At 41.8% G+C, this 20,234-nt stretch overlaps 1 protein-coding gene across 1 annotated transcript in view; it reads right to left on the bottom strand.

Annotated features, from left to right (window-relative positions):
• triob (trio Rho guanine nucleotide exchange factor b) overlaps positions 1-20,234 on the bottom strand; it is a gene marked incomplete at its 5' end in the record, with an annotated part of 114,276 nt that overhangs the window by 47,648 nt on the left and 46,394 nt on the right. Inside the window, 11 exons of the mRNA XM_080472057.1 lie at positions 252-443; positions 853-975; positions 1,981-2,211; positions 2,782-2,913; positions 3,426-3,617; positions 7,912-8,034; positions 8,783-9,253; positions 9,516-9,620; positions 11,196-11,388; positions 13,750-13,864; positions 15,716-15,790. Of these exons, the coding sequence (XP_080328183.1) occupies positions 252-443; positions 853-975; positions 1,981-2,211; positions 2,782-2,913; positions 3,426-3,617; positions 7,912-8,034; positions 8,783-9,253; positions 9,516-9,620; positions 11,196-11,388; positions 13,750-13,864; positions 15,716-15,790 (1,952 nt within the window). The remainder of the gene's footprint in view (positions 1-251; positions 444-852; positions 976-1,980; positions 2,212-2,781; positions 2,914-3,425; positions 3,618-7,911; positions 8,035-8,782; positions 9,254-9,515; positions 9,621-11,195; positions 11,389-13,749; positions 13,865-15,715; positions 15,791-20,234) is intronic.

The following is a 20,234-nucleotide window of genomic DNA, read 5'->3' on the forward strand; positions in this document are numbered from 1 at the left end:
TTGTGCAAATGAACAATAACCATCATCATCGCTTCATCTGGACCAATAATTGCTGATGTGACAAACATGAAACAAATGTGAAAGCAACTGATTATTCAGTTATTGATGATGGTGGAAGACAAGGTGAAAGTTTTCACTCTTTATGTTTGTATTCCTGCACATTAAAATGTTGGAACCTGGAAAGGTGATCAATAAACCTGTTACAATACCGCTGTATTGCGATATTAAACAAAAAGAAGAATACTACGCACCTCTTTAACATGTGTGTGGAAGGCAACAGACATGTCCAGCAGGACTTTCCGCTGCTCAACTCGACGTACAAAGTCCTGGATTCGATCTTCTAGCTGGTGAGCAGCCTGGTAGATTTCCTCTGGGTCACACTCTCCAGTCTGGGCCAGCTGCTCCGCTGCCTCCAGCAACTTGTCAGCATTGGTGTAGGTGTTCTACAATGACAAAATATTGTAGTCTTTTAAATCGATTACTTTTTCCTTTTGTGGTGTAGGGTTTCCTCATAGCGATGTCAATTTTAGACCAATGTTTTCAGACCTGGTTCATGTACCATCATACTTGCACGTTTAAGACATTTTCTTGCTCTTACACAGTAGACTCAAATGACTTGTTCACTATCAGGCTACAGTAGAGCTCAAGAGATTCCTCAAGGCCCAGTGCTGAGAAAAACTGACACACAATTTTTGTCTTAACTTGACAGTTTGTCTGATGTGACTTTCACAAGACACAATACTTACTGGGCCACACACACACACGCACACACACGCACACACACACATATAAAGAAAATGAAACACATAGCCCAATTGAAGATACATGATGCAATACTTAAAAAAAACTCACCTGTGCAACCTCCTCAAAGTCCTCATGTCGTTTCTGCAGAGCCCTGGCTCTGTGCAAGGACTTTCCAACACCCGTGTGCTTACTAAGAAAGGCTTCACCATGATTCTCTATCCAGTCCAGCACCTTAAAACACATCCAAGAAAATGCACACCATGGGTTAAACTATGCACAACTACACAGTGCAATGACAAAGTGAAAATGCAGTGCACATTGTTAAGCAGTAGGGGGTGCAATTGACTAGAATGTCTTCAATCAGCACCCTTCATTTGGAGTAGTCTATACAGTAGATGTCACTTCTCCCTCCTTTTACTTGCTAGGTCTGCTTCTCATACCTCCCCTTCTCCCTTGTTACTCTTCCTCTCCTGCTGCAATCTGTCATGTTTAAATTACAAAAGCATAAACACTTGAGTTATACTTAACAGGAGATCTAAAGAAGTTCAACGTGTCAACATGCCCCCTTTGAGTGTGATTAGCCATGAATCGCTGTACTTCATTACATTATCATCTATTATACAGATGACTGCACTGCATCTGCTTCTATGTGGGGCAATGAAAGAAATTTTTCAAGGTCTCTGAGAGAATATGTTGATAGGCCAACACACATGAACACATGCACAATGCCCTCGACACTTTATGTGACAGTAAATTGCGTCACCATGGAAACCACTACCAAGAGAAAAGGGTGATGAAAGAGCGGATAGAAGAGGAGGAACGACAGAAGCACAGACATTCAGCAAGACAGATTGAGAGAAAGGAAGAGGGCAGGGAATGGTTCATGTCCTCGGGGTAAAAAAATGCAAAGACAACGCTATACACCAACTCAGTCGGTTTGAACTGAAAGCTCCGCCTTACAGTCACACAGAGAGGAACACAGTCAAAAAACCCAATAGGAAAATCAAACAGCGAGGGATTCTTACTGAATACACAATAAAAACACATTTTTATATTTTTCAATACCAACCATGAATACAAGTGTGCTGTAGTAATACTTTCACTCTACTTTTATCTGAACTACCGGAAAAAAATAAATAAAGATTCAAATAACGACCAGCCTTGTTCCAAACACCTGTTTGAGGTGCAGGTCATCAAAGTGACGTTTTGCAGCGTATGTCTGCATACATGTCGTACCTGCTGTACATCCTGCTGGAAGACACACAGCTGCAGGCGCTGGTGCAGTCGCACTTTGCGATGCTGCCAGATGTTCTCCAGTTGTCTCTGGTGATGCAGAACCTCGTGGATGATGTCGAGGACGTGGTGCACGGCCTTGGAGTAGTTGGCCGATGCCATCAACGAATCAGCACTGCCGGGGGTCAAAGGTCGCTGCAATTTGTCCAACAAAGACTTCCCATCCTGGCTTACCTGTACATGTGGAAATGCATAGAAGGACACATTCAAACACTTTTACCATATTTTTATATGTCGTATATATTGGATCAAAATTATTACTGATCTAAATCTCAAAATGTTATTTCCTTCTTTATGTAGAGGATGTTTGAGTATATTTTGAATGGATGATTATTGTGATTATCAATATGTTTTATCATTAGAATGATTAGAGATGACAGTGATTTGTGTGGATTCATCTTTCTGTCTTGCATGGTGACATGGTGTCACACAAAACACAGTATTTGCGATTTTGAAAATCATACACAATCATAGTTGACAAAATGTATGAATGCAATCTTGCTGCACCCCCCCCTCCCAGGTGTAGAATGGTGATGCAGTCTCATTTAATTGACATAAAAGTTGGAGTGCATTATGACCAATAAAGTCACTTTAAGAAAAAGCTAAAATCTGATCTACATGCCAGTTTGGACCACATATGAAAAGTCTGTGATTCTGATTTGAAAAAGACAAACAATTAATGTATTTGTTGAATTCAGAATGTCTGATTTGGGACACTTTAGCCAGTAGTATGATTGCACTGACCTCTGAGTACGCAGTGGTAATGTGCTCATATAGTCCCTGGTGATGATGGATTGTATCTTCCAAGTCCTGGAGTTCAGAGGGCAGCTCTCCTTCACCACATGCCTTACACCACGGCTCGACTTTGCTCATATACTGGGGATCAAAACGCAATAGGAATACTGCTTATTGATTCATACATTTGAATAAATATCACTAATACAGTCCATGATGTTTGTGTCTATTCGAGTTGGGCTTCGACTTCAGAAGGCCAATGATACTGACCATTGTAAACCAGATATACAACTTAGCAATGGACACTGTAATGTTGTAGTATATTGACAGCAAAGATGTATTAGTATTTTAGGACATAGTAGAGTACGCAGAAAAAGAGTCGCTCGGAAAACAACAAGGTGTCAGAAATTGACTCATGCATTGTTACTGAAAAGAAAAAAAAAAAAGAAGCAAAAATCACTACTGATCCTCGGCTCCCTTTAACTTGCAGTTTGAATAGTATATAGTAAAAGTAAACATGCGCAGGAATCTCGAAACTTCATATTTTCTTAATTTGAAATTGTGTCTATTTATATTATGCACTATGCAACTATATGGAGGAGATGGCATAACTCAAATTGCAACTTCCTCAGATGTGCGCAGAGTATCTGTACCTGATCTGCTTTCTGGTGGAAGCTGGCAGACATCTCTAACAGGGTGCTGCGTTCGTCCAGCGCTGCGGCAAAGGCTTTCCACTCCTGCTCCAGCTGGCCTGAGATCTGCTGGATCTGCTGCGAGGCGTAGTGGCCCGACTCCAGCAGCCGATTTCCCACCGACATGATTCGATTGATGTTCACATACACGTTCTGTGTTTTAGGAGAGAAAGAGGAGACACGGCAACAAAGAATTAAAAACAATGGCTAATAATTACATTTCATTCTGTGGGGGGAAAAATCGGGAGACTGGTATATAATAATGAGTGCAAAGGTAAATTACCAGGCTGACAAAGTAATATTGCATTATATGCACTGTGATGCATGAAACTGAAACTGCAGTGTGCCTTCCATTGATCAAGACTGGCTGTGCTTCTGAAAAGCAATTAAACTGTGTTTGTAAAATATTGTGTTTGCAATTACATCCACATAGGCAGTAAATAATGGAAAATACATGCCAATACACCCTTGTCTTAAGTTATGTCTCTCTTCCACCACATTTGGGCATTAAAAAGTCATTCCCTTCGGAGGCATGCCCCCATGTGAATAATAAAAAAGCCTATTTGCCTCTTAATCTTTCAGTCTTCTTTTAATATATGGGCTCCAAGCTGTTTTGTGTTGATAGGCATGGATCAGCAAACGCTAATTAACAACTGTGTTAACAGCCTGTTATTATTCTATTCAATTACTGCTCCTGCTGCCTATTACAGAGCTTATGTCGCTTGTTTCAAACATAACAGGAAGGGAAGATGAACCAAACACCCTCAAACAAAGGCAGGACGTGGGAAAACAGTCTCTGAAATCCTAAATTATTTGTATTGCTTCTGTCTGTAGATGCTGGATTAGTAATTTACCTGGTCCATTTTTCTGACACAAGAGTTGAGGTGCATCTTTGAATTTTTGCTGGATTCAGGATGGTTGTGACTGTCTAAAATAAATGATCAAAAGCACCTGCTTAAGTGTGAAGTTGGCTTCAAAAGAACGGAGACTGTGATGTGCTCAAAATCATAGTTCAAATGTGGAAGCAGGGGAGTTCGACAGCTCATGAGAACACAACAGTGAGTGGGCTGAAATTCGCAAAAGATCAGAGAAACTACTTTAATCCCATTAAAAAGGACACACATTAAACCTTACACCAATTTCTGATGTACTTGTTACAGATTTGATGTGGTACTACACCATGGGAAGCTATCACGAGTTTGGAAAAATACCAAAAAGCCTTGCAAGACTAAGTTGATCCTAAAATTGCCTACATAGACACATAGAGAGGAGAAGGGGACTGGAGCAGCAGGGTGGGGGGGGGCTGCCGCACTACTCAGACACACCAAACACATTGGGCGGTCAAGCCTTAATCCTCGAGGGCCCCTGTCCTGCATGTTTTAGTTCGCTCCCAGTTGCAACACACCTGACTGAAATGAGGGGCTCGTTATTGGGCTTTTTCACAACCTTGGTGATGACATCATCATTAGATTCAGGTATGCTGAAGCAGGGAGAAAACTAAAACGTGCAGGACAGGGGCCCTCGAGGACACCCCTGCTATAGAGCATAAATCAAGAAATCTAGACAGAAGGAAACAAATGAGACCTTTGTCACACTGAATGCTGAGTGTAGTGCTTTGTGAAGAGAGTACAAAAACCCTGAGAGATCTAATAGTGTCCAGCTTTGCAAAATACCAAATATGATCAATGCAGATAACTAGTCACTTTGTGATGGCTCCCTACTGCACCATAACCACTTAACGATCAACATAAAATGGAGAAAGTATAGCATCCTTCAGTTTTTCAGCAATAAAATGAAAATGTCCACAGTGTGCTCATTTCTTTCAGCCGCAGAAATTCCTGCTTCAACTATTGCATTTTCATGTTGGTGACTACATCATAACAAAACCTGCTAAAATATACAACTCTACACAACAAGAGGATTAAAAAACTAAACAATGATTGGACAGATAAAATATTGCAAGCTGTGAAACTAAGGAGTGAAAAAAACCCCACAAAGAACATGGAAGCTCCATACAGAAAGACCAATCGCTCAGAATGAAAACCAGGGTATTCACATTGTGAGATGTGCTAAAGACTACCCCGCCGTGCAGCCTGAAGCCTATGTTATAATTTCGGTGATGAACGCTGAGAGTGAACCTTCTTGTACAAACAGCCGCACAAAAACTCTGAACACAATCCTAACTTAATGCTACATGGCCACACGAACAACAAAAACAGAGACGACATTTGTTTGATGCATATTCCTTTCTCACATTAGAGTTGTGGTTAAGACACAAGCCAGTAAATGTATTATCTCACAGAAGGAATTGTTACTATTAAACATTTTTACATACACAAAAACTAAAAGCAAATGATCTTAATGCCTTCGGGGCTCATAGCACTAATCATTATCTATTTTGTTTCCTTATTTGTGACACTTCATATTTTTATTGTGCTTTTGTTTTGTTTTGTTTTTTTGTTTTTTAAAGCATGTTAAGGTTAAATCTTAAAATGATTATATTCATTTTGATATGAATAGAAGAAACCTATAATGTCTATTCAAATGTCATTAAGTCATTTACATCAACTATCACTTGTTTATAATCAAAATATACACAGCTCATGGTCACTTACACAGCATGGTAATGGATGCTTTCATGAGTTACATAATAATGTAGAAGGAGATACACTTGATTTAAGAGAAACAAATGATTTCATAGGACAGGCAACAGGCCCTGAATGTCAAGAAAAGAAAGAGCTCAAAAATGTGTGAATATTTTAAAACCATAACCAAGCGTGCTCAGAAAAATGCAAGCAGTGGAAAAACCTTCTTCCCTGGGCAAGCTACATATTTAAATCCAAAAAAAAAAATGCTGACTTATTTCATCAGTAACTTACAGTGAAAGTTGTATTATTCAGGGATGACACAGCAAAGAGTGCAGCAGGCAGGGTAATGCATCGGCCCAGCTGTAACTTTGCTGTTTCATCAAAAGGTAAGGAGTTTGAAGCCCTGCATTTGTAAAATGCCTCCTATAGGGGGCGTAACAGTAACACAACTCCAGACATTGTATTTATAATGGCACATGGAATCTTACAGAACAACATAAATCACAATTAAGAGTTTAGCCTTCATTTGCGTATCTGTGCCATCAAATCCTGCAAACATAATGTTCATGCAACAAGAGTACTTTCTCTTTGTTAGTGTTTTGTCATTCCAAAAAAAACCCGTTCTTCTGCATTAGTTTTACTTTTGTAAAGTGTTCACAGATCTGGAAAGCACATAGAAATGAGAGGAATCAGTCCCGATCACAAAAAGCTCGCTCACTGACACAGTGAATTTCCATTGTGCCATGAAGGCAACAGGAAAGGGAAACGCGGCTTCCTGTGGAAGAATGGGTGGAGGGGGTGGTGGTCACATTTAAAGAGGGATATGGTTCCATCTGTCTTTCCCTCTGTTGTTTTCAAAGGATTTATTGCTTTTTTTCAACCTGTATTTTTGTCACAACTGGCTGTGAGCAGTCACCGTAGCAGCTCCTTGTCGCTCATGATGGTGAGATGAGAACAGTCCGTAACACCAATAACACTGAGAGCATTTAGGCCACAGGTCCTGCTCTCCCCTTGGTTACACATACGGCACAATGACAGTAATTACTGTGACACAGACACAATGACAATTCAACGTTTTACACCTTTTCCTGTTATTTGCGGACTCCTTTTGTCCAAATCAGAGACATTGGGTCTGTTTATTTAACGTGGGGACAATTTAAGTCCTAACAAAACTGCTGACACAAATCCATTGTGTCCACTACAGTTTTGGGTCTATTTGCTCAGTTACATGTGCCAAATGAGAAAAAAATATCATTACTTGAGGAATGTAGGTAAAAAAGTTCAACACTAGGGGGTAGATTTTGTAATGTTCACCATGAGGAGAGTTCAAGTACGACAATGACTGGCAGAGCAGAACATTCCATGACTGCACAGACAATACATCAAATATATCCAGCTACACTTATCAGTAAATTATGCGCACTACAGCAAGATATGAGAGGGCAAGAAGGAGCGTGGGGCGGAGGGCGACACATAGGAAGTGTACAGAGGCAATATAGGTCAATAATGGGAAGAACACCTTGACAAGACATGACAAGGCAAGGCAGAGTTGAGAAAAGAGCTGAAGAATGTGAAAAGGTGCTGGAACAGTGAGTCAAAGCCATGTTCTGAGATACAAGTTGTGAAAAATAGGAGGTCCCAGCTTGTGTGTGTGTGTGTGTGTGTGTGTGTGTGTGTGTGTGTGTGTGTGTGTGTGTGTGTGTGTGTGTGTGTGTGTGTGTGTGTGTGTGTGTTGCTTGAACAGCGATTTAAGGTCTGTGAATGACAGTAATGATGATGGTTTGTGATTGCACCGCCAATGTGTGACAGTGTTTTTCTGCATGTGAGCCCACACAAATGAGACAAAGGCGACGTCTTACCATGCAGTTCATAGCAAAGTGGTTGTGCTGTGTCTGTAGCTCAACGGCATGCTGGTGGTTTCCTCCGATCTCTGTGTAACTGGTCAGGAAAAGCCCCTTGTTGTGCATGATCCAATCGAACATCTGGGCATGGGGCAAGACAGAGAGGGGGGGGGGGGGTTCAAGAGAAAGCATTTAAAATAAAGAGCAATTCCATTTCATCAAGAGTCTTATTGTTTCTATATTTAATCATTGCACTGATTTATAGAAGAGTCATCTTCAACCATATATATAGTTCCAACAAAGTGTGTGTGTCAGTTACTCTCTTATGCTTCCTGTAGGCGTAAATCTGTGTTACACATGTTTAGTGCATGCTAACAGCGTGTTGCATTGCAGCTGTGACACTGAGCAGGCGTCTGTATTTGCCACCATGTCTGCACATTTTATACAACTATATCTCCACTTTGTCCACACGTGCACGTTCACATTCAACACACAATTCAAGTAACATTTGATGTTTGATATGAACTTGGTTCAACGCACACAAAAAAACTTTCATGATTGAATTTCAGATTAGACTGATTAGTAATATTAGAATTTTGTACATAATTTCATGTCTTCAGGGGCTTACAGCCCAGCTTAGTTATAAAGCTTGAGACTACAAGCAGATGACATTTGATCAGAAAGCTTAACTGTTTGGATTAATGTCATGTTTTCATAAACCAAAAGCGAGTACTGATGCACAAGGAAGTGAATTGGAGCAGTGAAACATGCCAGTATAAATACAGACACCAATTGAATTTGATCATTTTTTCCCAGTACATCAAACAGCATGTAGAGGAAACAGACGTGAATCATCTGGAAACAGAAAAGAACAGAGCGGCACGCTGACCTTTTCGGCGTCCTGTTCAAACAGTCGTAGCTGGAAACACTGGTCCAGCTTCAGCTTCCTCATGTGCCACAGCTGCTGCAGATTCTGGCGCGTCCCGTGCAGTTTATCCAGCAAACCCGTCACTTTTGCCACTAGATTGTGTGCATCCGCATGCGTGTGGAAGCCAAGATGATGGTCGTTGGAATCTCCGCTGGCTCCCGCAAGACGGTTACCGTACCCGCCTTCGCCGCCACTCCCGCCCCCTGCAGCTTGTGACTGTAGTCTTTGGAGGAGCCGGCGTCCCTGTGTGTCGAGCTCCTCCACCGACGCCTTAGTGGCCTTTTTCTTTAGTGCAGCGTGTTCTTCCATTAGCCGCCGGGCCCCCTCCAGGTCCCGTGGGAGATCACGCTGGGACAAGGTCTCCTGCAGCTCCTCCAAACGTGCCAATGCCCGCGCCGCATCGCTGGCAAAGGTCTCAAAGGACAGACGCACCTGCAATAAGAGTTACAAGTGACCCCCGATATTCCAATGTGAAAAAAAAAATGTACTGAAAACAGAACTTGCTAATTGAAGACTTTTTAAGCAATGTCTTAGGTGTATTAAAGTACATGAAGGCAAGGCAAAGGAGCTTAATTTGTAAGGTACATTTAGGCATCACGGCCATTCAAAATGCTTAACATGAACAAACACGAACAGCAATAAATGCATGATATTTGACCGACTGAAAAGAGGGAACAAAAAGAAAAGTGCAAACCTCAATCCAGTCATCATGGTTATACTCTAAACTTCCCTCGAAGTCAGCTGTCAGCTGAGACGGATCGACAATCTTTGTTAAACCCTCTAAGGAGACCATCACCGTCTGGTGGGTTGGAACAAATGAACCAAAAAAAAGTTAGGATCGACAGAGGGAGGTCAAGACAGGAATTGAGAGAAGAAAGAACCCACCGGGATTTACACAGTTAGCGCTGTCATATTCCCACCCAATTAAATGTTAACTCCTCCAAATATTTGTCTTCATTAGACTAAGATTATGAAAAGAATGTGTAGAGTTAGCAACTCTGCTTGGCTCTTGTTTGGATAGGTGTGGTGACAAAAACCCCAACAGCATTCATGTTATTATTAATAAGATGGAAATACAGGAATGTAAACTCATTTGAGGCCAACACAGAAAGAGCTGAAGCAAGAAGGAATAGGTCAAACCAAAAAAAAAGTGGATCAAATAAGGTAAAATGTTTTTCCCTTTGTAGAGCACTCAATATAACAATGATACAATAAAAACTATTGAAAAAAAATGGCTTAAAACTGATCAAAATCACATCAATGTCACCATTTCAAGTTGAAAAATATTCAGCCCACCTTTAATGACTTCCTAGAGTACTGCCGTCTAACAATACAATGTGTTTCGACAAACAATACACCTAATGTGACTCACTAGATTAATATGTGGTACGCTTAAAATAGATGTCACATTTTAATATAATTAATGATAAATGCATTAATCAGGCCCATTAACTGGGAATAGGCTTTCATTATTAATACTAAATAAAGTATTTCATCGCAATAATCATTACACATCTTTTCCCAGTATCCTAGTATTTCCTTCAATTTATGATTGTCAGTTTAACTGATATGCAAAACAAAACATTTGATTTACCAATTCTAAATAGAAAGGTAAAATACCAAATATCAATTGAGATGAATTAAGAATGAATCGACGCGAATGAGGCAGAGGCAGAAATCCGTTTTCTCTTTATAGAGGCGTCAGTAACTCCAGGGTTGTTGTAGCAAACTGCTAAAGTTGCAAACACATTAGCAGCTGGAAGCCGTGCGGTGCCAATATTATTCTGTGCTTGTCATTAATAATCCTCGGCTGTAAAAAATGAACAAGACTTGATGAAGAAGATGCAGAAAAGAATTGACGATCAACTGAGTGCGTGCAGCCTGTTAAAGGGGGACAAGCCCGCAAGAACCTGGCTGTTAATGCCCATAAGCGGCTCATGTTTAAACAAAACCAACATAGAAGTTTCATATCTAAGCGCAACTCACTGCAATGTAGATGGAGTGAGCCATGTCCTATATATCTTGTTTCCATAGTAACTAGGTCAGAACTAAATATACCAGCTCTGCATGCCCACATGGGACAGAATAATGCCACTGTCACAGAGCGGCAGTCCAATTAGAGCTCATGAAGAGTCCTGATGGCGATGCCAATAGAACAACTGCTTATATCAATGTGTTGATCTAAAAACAAATTATGATGATGCAATGACACTGTTCCCATTAGATGTTAAATTATACAAGGTCAGTCATCAAACACCTTTGAAAATGAAACAGACGGGGGATGACAATAACGACAGCAAATTGCAGGTTTTAAAGGTCAAAATGAACTCATTTGTGTAATATAGACAGTTAAAACAATCAGAGCATCACTCGCCTCAAATTCGAACTTGGAGCTGCCGAAGTTGGTCCTCTGCTTCTGCCAAAAGTTGTCCGGCTTGATGATGAGTGCAACGTGGATACAAGAAGGAAAAGACTCCTGCAGGATCTTCAGCAGAGGTTTGATACTGTCCCACTTAGAACCACGCATGTCCACAATGACTGTGAAGCCATGTCTGGCCACCTCCTCGCTGCAGGGAAAATCGATAAAGAGGTCAGAGCAATGAGTGCAGAGCAAATGAACAAAAATAAAGGCATTTTACGTATTAAAAGAAAGGGGTGGAACAGAGTTCAGAACAAAATTGCAGAAAAATACAGTAAAAGAAAGGTCTGTTATGACTGTGAAGAAGCCCGAAGTGAAAAACTAAAAACAATGGAAGTCAAAAGATCCTTTCCTCCACAGCATGTGGAGGGAGAGAGAGAGAGAGAGAGAAAAAAAGGAACATTACAACATTCAAGCGTTGAAATTTCCACTGCTACTTACCAGGAGTCCTGCTGCTCTACAAGTCCATAAAAGGTTGTTTCTCACTATTAAGAGGTTTAATCTCAACGTGTCGAGCTAGGACACAGAAACACACTCAGGCCTCCTGCTCTATCTCACTCTGACCTCACTCTCTTGAAAACAGATCGCTGAGCAAACGAGCAGAGAAAAACAGAGAGAGAGAGAGAGAGAGAGAGAGAGAGAGAGAGAGAGCGAGAGCGAGAGCGCGAGAGAGAGAGAGAGAGAGAGAGAGAGAGAGAGAGAGAGAGAGAGAGAGAGAGAGAGAGAGAGAGAGAGAGAGAGGAAAAGGAAATATTTAGACAGAACCAAGACAAATCAAGCTGAGAGGAAGAACTTGAGTTCCTTTTGTTCAAACTGGGCTGAGTCCATTTGATTTATACTCGATATTCTGCCCTCCCCTCAGGAGTGTTGGACACAAACTGCCTCATCAACCACTCTATATGAATTGGAGCTGAATGCATTTGTCCTTAACTGCTACAAATCCCAATGCTGCCAGAGAAACGCACATGCAGATTCTTGTAAAGGTAGTTTGAAGAGATTTGATGTACGACAGTATAATGCAGATACTAAAGTTGTTTTAGTTACATTTCAGACATAAGACTAGGAAGTTTATTGTCTCGTCCACGGACACCCCAACACACATCGACAGGGAGAGATGCAAATCGTACCTCCAATACTGGGATTGGAAGACATCCTCAAACCTCACCCTCAAACTGAGCCCCAGTTTACTGCCGGTACTTCTGTAGGGGCGGCAGTGGCTCAGGTGGTAAAGCAAGTCGTCTTGCAATTGCAATGTTGCAGGTCCATACTGTATGTCGACGTCTTCTTGAGCAAGACAGTAAACTGCAAATTGCTCGCCTTGCATTGGGGTTAAATCAGTGGAAAAGCGATATGCATTTAGATATTTGAAAGATGTATTTTTTTTCCAAAGCATTGCTCTTGCTCTCTACTACAAATTTAAAAGATTTACACTATTTTCACTACAGGATGAAAAAGTCACTTGGGTAAAGGGAAAAACTTTGATCAAGTCCAGCTGACCTCATTCAATTGCTTTGAGACACCTCCTACCTGGACAAATGAGGTTATGCACCGACATATACTTCCCAAAGTGCATAAAGTAAAGAAAGTTGTGAGGCACACAGTCGAGAGCTGCACACATGCAGATGTTTGACGGAACTGACTTTGCCACCTGACAGGAATAAACCTGGGCCCAATTTCTTTCTTTTTTTTTTTTTTTTTGACAGGAACTAATGTGGACCACCTCCTGCCTCAAGACAAATCTCCAAACTCTACTGTGAAGGGAAACTTTAAAGCACCGAACCCGCAAAGCACTAGAAAGTGCAGCACAGAGGGGAGATCAGAAGCAACAGAACAGAGGAGTGAGAGCTTTGCTCGGAGCTAATCCCAACCGACTCCAAACAGAAGAGCCCGAAGCTCCACATTAAATGTGACGGAAAGGTTCTTTAAGATTTAAAGATCAGGCTGCACAGAAATACAGGGTGCACAACTCAGCAAGTACTTCCTGTGGCTACATGTTCTTAGTTTTTTAACAGAATTGTGTATGACAGCACAGCGAGGAAGCAAATAATAGCCAGCAGATTTCAAAAAACTGAAAGAGAAGAAAAAACAATATCCACAATGTTGTTTAACTTAAACCAGTTAAATCTATTTTTTTCTCAGTGACAGTGTGATAAAAAAAAAGAGGGAAGTCTAACAGGGGGGAGAAATAAGCTAGAAAGGAATGCTTTCCCCATAGAGGAAAAGAAACAAGCAAACAAGTGGAAGAGTTTCCACAGAAAATCCAAACTAAAACATTTCCAACTGCCGCAGGTTTTGCTTCAGTTTTATAAATAAAAAACAAGGTGGGAAAGTCTGGCATGATGAAAGCGCTGAGATGTGTGTATTGTGCCTGTACAATAAGGGAAAAGAGGGGTCTGTTTCAAATTAAGCCAGGATCACGAATAGCAGCTGCAAAGTCTGTATATGTAGATATAAAAGCCGTAGACATGGATACTCAACCTGTGTGTGCATATTTGTTTACACTACCTACCTGGGAATAGTGGCGAGGTACGCTACGAGCCTGCGCAGGTCTTCAGGTCGTATTCTGTCATGGTTGCTCCTTGCTGGAAATGTGAGGACTGGACCTCCGCGTCGGTCTCTGCCACCTTTCGACAAAAATGACAAGAAACAAAGGCTCATTAATGTAACTGGTTTAGAAATATTATAATATTTCACATGTTTTATTATGTCAACTATATCAATGTTATCCTCAAGCTGATGGCACACAAAGGTGTATGGATTCAGAGATTGTTCTTTTATAAGAGCATAATTGCGCTGAGCTGTCACCTGCAACCACAGCTGTTACAACTATGCAGAGATGAAAACCACGTACAATAATACTGATTAGTTGCTTACTTATTTGCTGACCTAGATCATCACATCGCATTTCAAACCGACAATCAAATCTTTCCTAAATGTATCTTTTAATTTCGCAACAAATGGAGATGCAGTACTTTTATGAAACATCTGTATTAAACCGACACATACGTATTTTTGCCGAATTAAAAATGCTTCACTCATGGTGGAATCTGCAGCTGCTACACAATTACTAGAGAAGAAGTTGCAGGACACAAACACTAACAAAGCCACGAGGAACAGTCGGTCTGTTGTTCGACAGAGCTCAAGCTAAGCGATCTGACAGGAGCGTTTGTGAGATGAAGACAGTTCATTTGTGTGGTGCCGTCAGTGAATATGCGCAGTTAGTCATGACAGTACTGAGTCAAGCTGAAGAGTCAGAGGTCAAATTAGTCTCATGATGACAAGGCTGATGATGACCTTTCAGTCACACGGCTGTAAAAAACAACACTGACGACCGGAGAGAGAAATGATCTGCCTGTGCAGTTTAAATTAACGATGTGAAGGTCAAGTTTGACCCACGATGAGAAAGAAACAGCTCGGACAAGCAAGTGTGTGAACAATGACACACACATAAATATTCATTTCTAACACTACACTCATGTGTGTTGTGACATTTCGACACACAGTTTGTTTTTTTTATATCTTGGTGGCGCTTTCGCAGACCTCTCAACTGCACACAGTTCCTTGAATTTAAGTTGTCAAAATATCTCCTGTGAAGTTTAATGATGAAATGAAATATACAAGGCTAATATTATTGATGGAATAAGGACACTTTAAAAACAGCTTCTGGTGAACCTCCGAGTAAAATAACTATGATGATTCAGAATTACAATAGCATGAAGTCTCATGAGCATGAGTCTGTGAAAACATGTATACAGAAGGGGGCAAGATTTAAACAGTCCAATAACCCAACATTAGTCTGCAGGGAAACACTATAGCAAAGACGATTTCAGAGAGCACGTTTCTTGAAAGATATTATAGTTTTAGTAAAAAGTGAATTAAATATGATCATTTTAATACAAATCAAACGGTTCTGATCTGTAATTTCTTTATGATTTCTGCTGTCTTTTCACTGGTCTAATTGAATTGTGAACCAATAGTGCCCCATGTTCTGGCCAGGATGTATCCTGCCCTCGCCCACAATAAGCCGGGATTGATTCCAACGCCCTGCGACCTTGCACGGGCTTAAGCAGTCGGGAAGATGGGAAGATGGATGGATGGATGGATGGATGGATGGATGGATGGATGGATGGATGGCGCTGTATGTGGCGACTGAACTGAACTTAGATTGACGCCAAGCTTTTCCTCAAGTCATCGATCATCAAACACATTGTAATATTTTCTTTTGATGAGGTCTGAAAGGATTCTGAAAACTTTACTTCACTGGATTAGTGATGTAGATGTAACCATTTACACTTTTGTTTTAGATGGTGATCTTTGCAACCTTTATAAAGCACAGCAAGGCCTGAGTCAGAGAACCAACTCTCTTTAAGGACTCCAGAATTATCTAAATATATAACGACTTTAAACAGTTAACCACAACCAGGAATATCATACTGACTTTTTCGCAGTAAATGTGGAAAGAGTTCATATCTGACCTGAGAGGAAGGCGACCTTTTCTTTGAGGATGGGGAGCACATCAATTGCTTTCATATCCTCATTGCGATGAAACCCTGCAAAACAAACAAAACAAAAAAATCAGCCAAGACAGGACTAACAATGAACATTTTTAAGCAGACAAAAATATCAAATCAACAAAATTTGTTGTTACCAGAAACTGGCATGTTTATGTTTTGATTAAAAACTGATTCAACCAAAGTCATAAACATCACTGCCAGAACTCGGCATCAGATAAAAGCTTTGAAACAAAACAGTCGACATTATTAGTGGCAGAAAAGCAAAACAAGTTGGGCAAAAGTGGGAATATTTTATATCAAAAACATTACAAGTCAAATAACTTGGCATGATAAAAGCCAGCATGCAGTAGGAGAGCTGGGTTGATTTGGGGAGTTTTGTGGAGGGGGGGGGGGGCAGCAGATTCAATTCAATTAGTGCCCTGATATCAGTGGATCAACAAACAGTGACTCTGCTTACAGCGGATGAGCGGATGAGCAATGTCAAGTCAAGCAACAGTGTTTTTATCAGGCGACTATACTGCCGCTCGTCACAGAAAATGAATTGCTAACATTGCTTCTTTTAATGATGCGTTTTTTTATTTTTATGACATCCAAACAGCGAGAAGATTTCAACAACTGTTTTATTTCATTTCATATATTTAGCACATCCCTGTATGATGGACTTGACTAGTTTGTGACAGGATGCTCTTCAAATGTCTTCAACTTTGCCTCGCCTCCTCAACAGATGGCACACTGACTGATACTGACAAGAAAATAATATTACACACACACACACACACACACACACACACACACACACACACACACACACACACACACACACACACACACACACACACACACACACACACACACACACACACACACACAACCATCTGATTTGAATTTGTAGAGTATATCAGAGCAGCCAGTCCTGAACATTAATGACATTTGTACATGATAAAAGAATGCTGTATGAGAATTGACGGTAATTATTAATCATATTATGTGTAGTATTTTGTATTATTAATATGCAGTGATAGTTTCAATTGTTTTTCAGCATTATTTTCCAAGGAAACACATTTTTTATATTCATGAGGATACCTTTTCTATGTGCATTTTTTTGTATTTAGTTCTTAAATAAATCCCGATAAAACATAAAGGGTGGCAATGGTCGGTAAAACAATTATTTTCTTTGCTGTTTACCCATTTTAGAGCATACAGAATATATAGAAAATAAAACTCCCATTAAAGAAACACTGTGCCAGCAAAAATAACTACCCTTTTCCAAAACAAGTATATATAGCTGAAACAAAAACAGCCAAATGTGACATTTCTAAGAGTGAGCTCAGTCTCCATATTATACTACTTCTCTATTTCAGTGGCGGTAAATGAACAACCATGCGTGATTGAAAGCAAGGATGCCATTCAGGCACAAAACAAAAAGCCAAACATCAATCGCGCCGATATTGACAGCTTTCGTAACTCTGGATGTGAGTGCATGTGGATGAGGAGGTCGTGATGTTATTTGGCTGCGTGTGGGGGAGTGGGTGGGTGGGGGGGGGGGGGGGGGGGGGTGGACTTTGCAGATGCAGTTGGCCAGTGGCGTCATCACATAGCTATTTCTCATCAAGCAGTGAGTCATCGCTCTCGCATTTACACAACACACACACTCAGACACACATAAAATAGAATCCTACACAATATGAAGGATTTGCGTCATTGTTTTTAATCTTATAATTACATAAATCAACAATAGCACACTTAGCCACTGATGCTACTACTACTACTACTACTACTACTGCTACTGCTACTATTATTGCCACAACTGCTAATCCCTCCGACTGGCATACTGAAGAAACCATTCAATAACACACAGTGACACAATCATCATGACATAAGTTGCTGTTAGGCTCTGTTTTGATTAGCACAGCTCAGGGGTCAAGCGGAAAACAAATACTTTCAAGCAATATAAACATTTCTTCACACTGACTACAAATTGAGATGAGCTTATGAGATTGTGTCTAGACTGTTGACTCCCTAACACACACACCAAAAGTCATCCACAATTCTAATTTCAGTTTAAGGGAAGTCATTATCTTCAGCAGGAGCCGTATTTACTCTCAAAATTAGAACACCATTTAGCCCTTAGCTTTGATATAAGCAGTGGGAAAAGTGCAAAAGAGAAAATATCGTTCAATGTTGGAGTTAACAAAGCATTTATTTCACCTTTCAACTTAGTTATAACCAAAGGATATGTAAGGAAATATGTGACATAGGGCAAAATAAGAAACAACGAAAAGAGAAATAGTGAAAGAAAGACGGGAGTTGATAAATCAAAGTGTGTGCTGCGAAGTGATGGGAACATCGAAGCACTCCATCATTTCCATTATTCGTGGCTCTTAACTATGGCAGCGACGCGTCTCAAAGAAGTTCACAAATGGTCAGAAAAGTGAAGAAGTATATGGTTCTATTGGGGGAAAAAAAAACAAAAAAGAAAACAGAAGGGGGATGAATTTTTGCAAGCAAGTAAGTCAATCCAACACAGGTCAGTAACATGACTGAGTATTAAAGAAGTAAAGATGAAAAGTGAAAGAAAAAAAGGTTGTGTTAGAATTTATGAAAGATCTCTTTCAGGAAACCTAAAGACGTAAACAAAACAGATGGTGAACGGCTTTTGTAATGGTAATTGCATTTCCACAGCATTAAGGTGTTGGAGCCAAAATCCTTTGTTCACTCACCCTCATGAGGAAGGGGGGGGGGGCGAGGAGGGGGGTGAGCCACGTTTCTTTGAGAACAAAGAAACCATGTGCTCAACCCTGGAAAATTCGCCATTGATCACATGACCCCCCCCTGGGGGGCCCCCCGGGTCCCCCCTCCTCTAGCTGCGGCACTGCGGCTCGACGGCAGGGGGACCCAAAATCCCGTCATCACCGGGTCACCGGCCCGGTGACGCGCAAGCCAACCCCGCGTGGATTGGCTGAACCACGGCCAACGCCGCGGGGAGCCCGGAAGACATCATAACGGTATAAATTCAGGCCCGGGAAGAGATCCAGCCTCTTCCAAAACGAAATCGCGTCAACCCAGACGCACCTTTTCGTAAGGAGACAAAGCGCCTCGTGTTAACGCACCTGGACCGGGCCTGAATTTTCTTCACCTCGCTGGACGAGCTCAAGAAAAGCGGGAATTCCCTTTATTTTTGGTTTCCCCTTTTTTTTTTTTTCTTCCTTTTTTTTGTTTGCATCATCCGGACCCCGAGCGCGCGCTGCAACCGCACGCTCGTCTGCAGACCGACCTGAGCATCGCTTCTTCACTCCCCCCCCTCATCGCAAGAAGCTGCTGATCGCCCCTCGGATCACACTACGGGTTTCCCCTCCGTAGTCCACGTCAGGTCTCTATTTTCTGGGACGCCAGAGAACCGCCCGCGGCCACAAATCGACGGATTTCACCTGGCCACGGAAGCACGTTTCCCCCTCGTCCAACCAAGTAAGGCTTAGAGTCTGGGCAGGAATTAGAATAACGTGATATTATTATTGCTGTGTGTTTATTGTTGGTACTTGTAACTTTGGGACGCCGATCCCTGTTTCTGAGTACTTTTGTGTCTACGCGTGGACGGCCATCCACGCGAATCATCGCACGCACGCGCGAGCCTCCTCATCCTCAGCTCACGCTTCTGCTCCCAGAGTCCATATCTGCCTGAACAGCCGTTTTTGGACTCTGTACGTGTAGCTGAGGCGGTCGCGTCAGTGTACACAGTCAGACACCCCCTCCTCTCTCCTCTCTCTCTCTCCTCTTCTCCTCTGTTTCCCTGTTCACTAACCAGCGCACGGTACGGCCGCCGCTGCCTCCAAGCGCCTCCTTTCAGTGCGTCCCTGGGACCGTGTGTAGTTCACTGCGGCTCGGATTTCTCGGCCACAAGGAATCCGGCGCGCTCCCGACGGCTACGGCCCGTGCGGAGCTCAGTGACGTCACGCTATCCCAGGCAGAGCACGCCGAGCGCCTCTGGTGACCGGGTGGGTAATCACATCGATTTCCTCGCCGGGTCGCCGAGCCGTTTGGCGCCCTCTGGTAGTCGCGTGGGTAATTGCAACCGCTCGTACCGCCATATGGTGGTTGCATTAAGTCATCACAACTGCCCCGCGCGCCGACGCGCACCTAGTGGCCAGATCGGGTGATTACACCGGACCGCCGACGTCTACCTCCCTCTGGTGGACGTTCGTGGTCATTACCCTCTCACCAAGTCACGCCCCTTTCGCTCCACAAACCCGCACACACACACACACACATCGCTCCCCACACTCGAACACACACACACCCACTCACACACATCGCTCCCCCACACTCGAACACACACACACACACACACACACACTCACACACACACACACACACTTTATTAGCCGGCTTTGTTTTGTATTGTGTTGTTTTATGAGATCTTGCTTGATGTTTATTGATTAGATGTGATTCATAGATTGATGATTTAGGAATAGACGTTTGTTAA

Source organism: Lipophrys pholis, assembly GCF_963383615.2.
Source record: "Lipophrys pholis genome assembly, chromosome: 9".
Taxonomy (NCBI): domain Eukaryota; kingdom Metazoa; phylum Chordata; class Actinopteri; order Blenniiformes; family Blenniidae; genus Lipophrys; species Lipophrys pholis.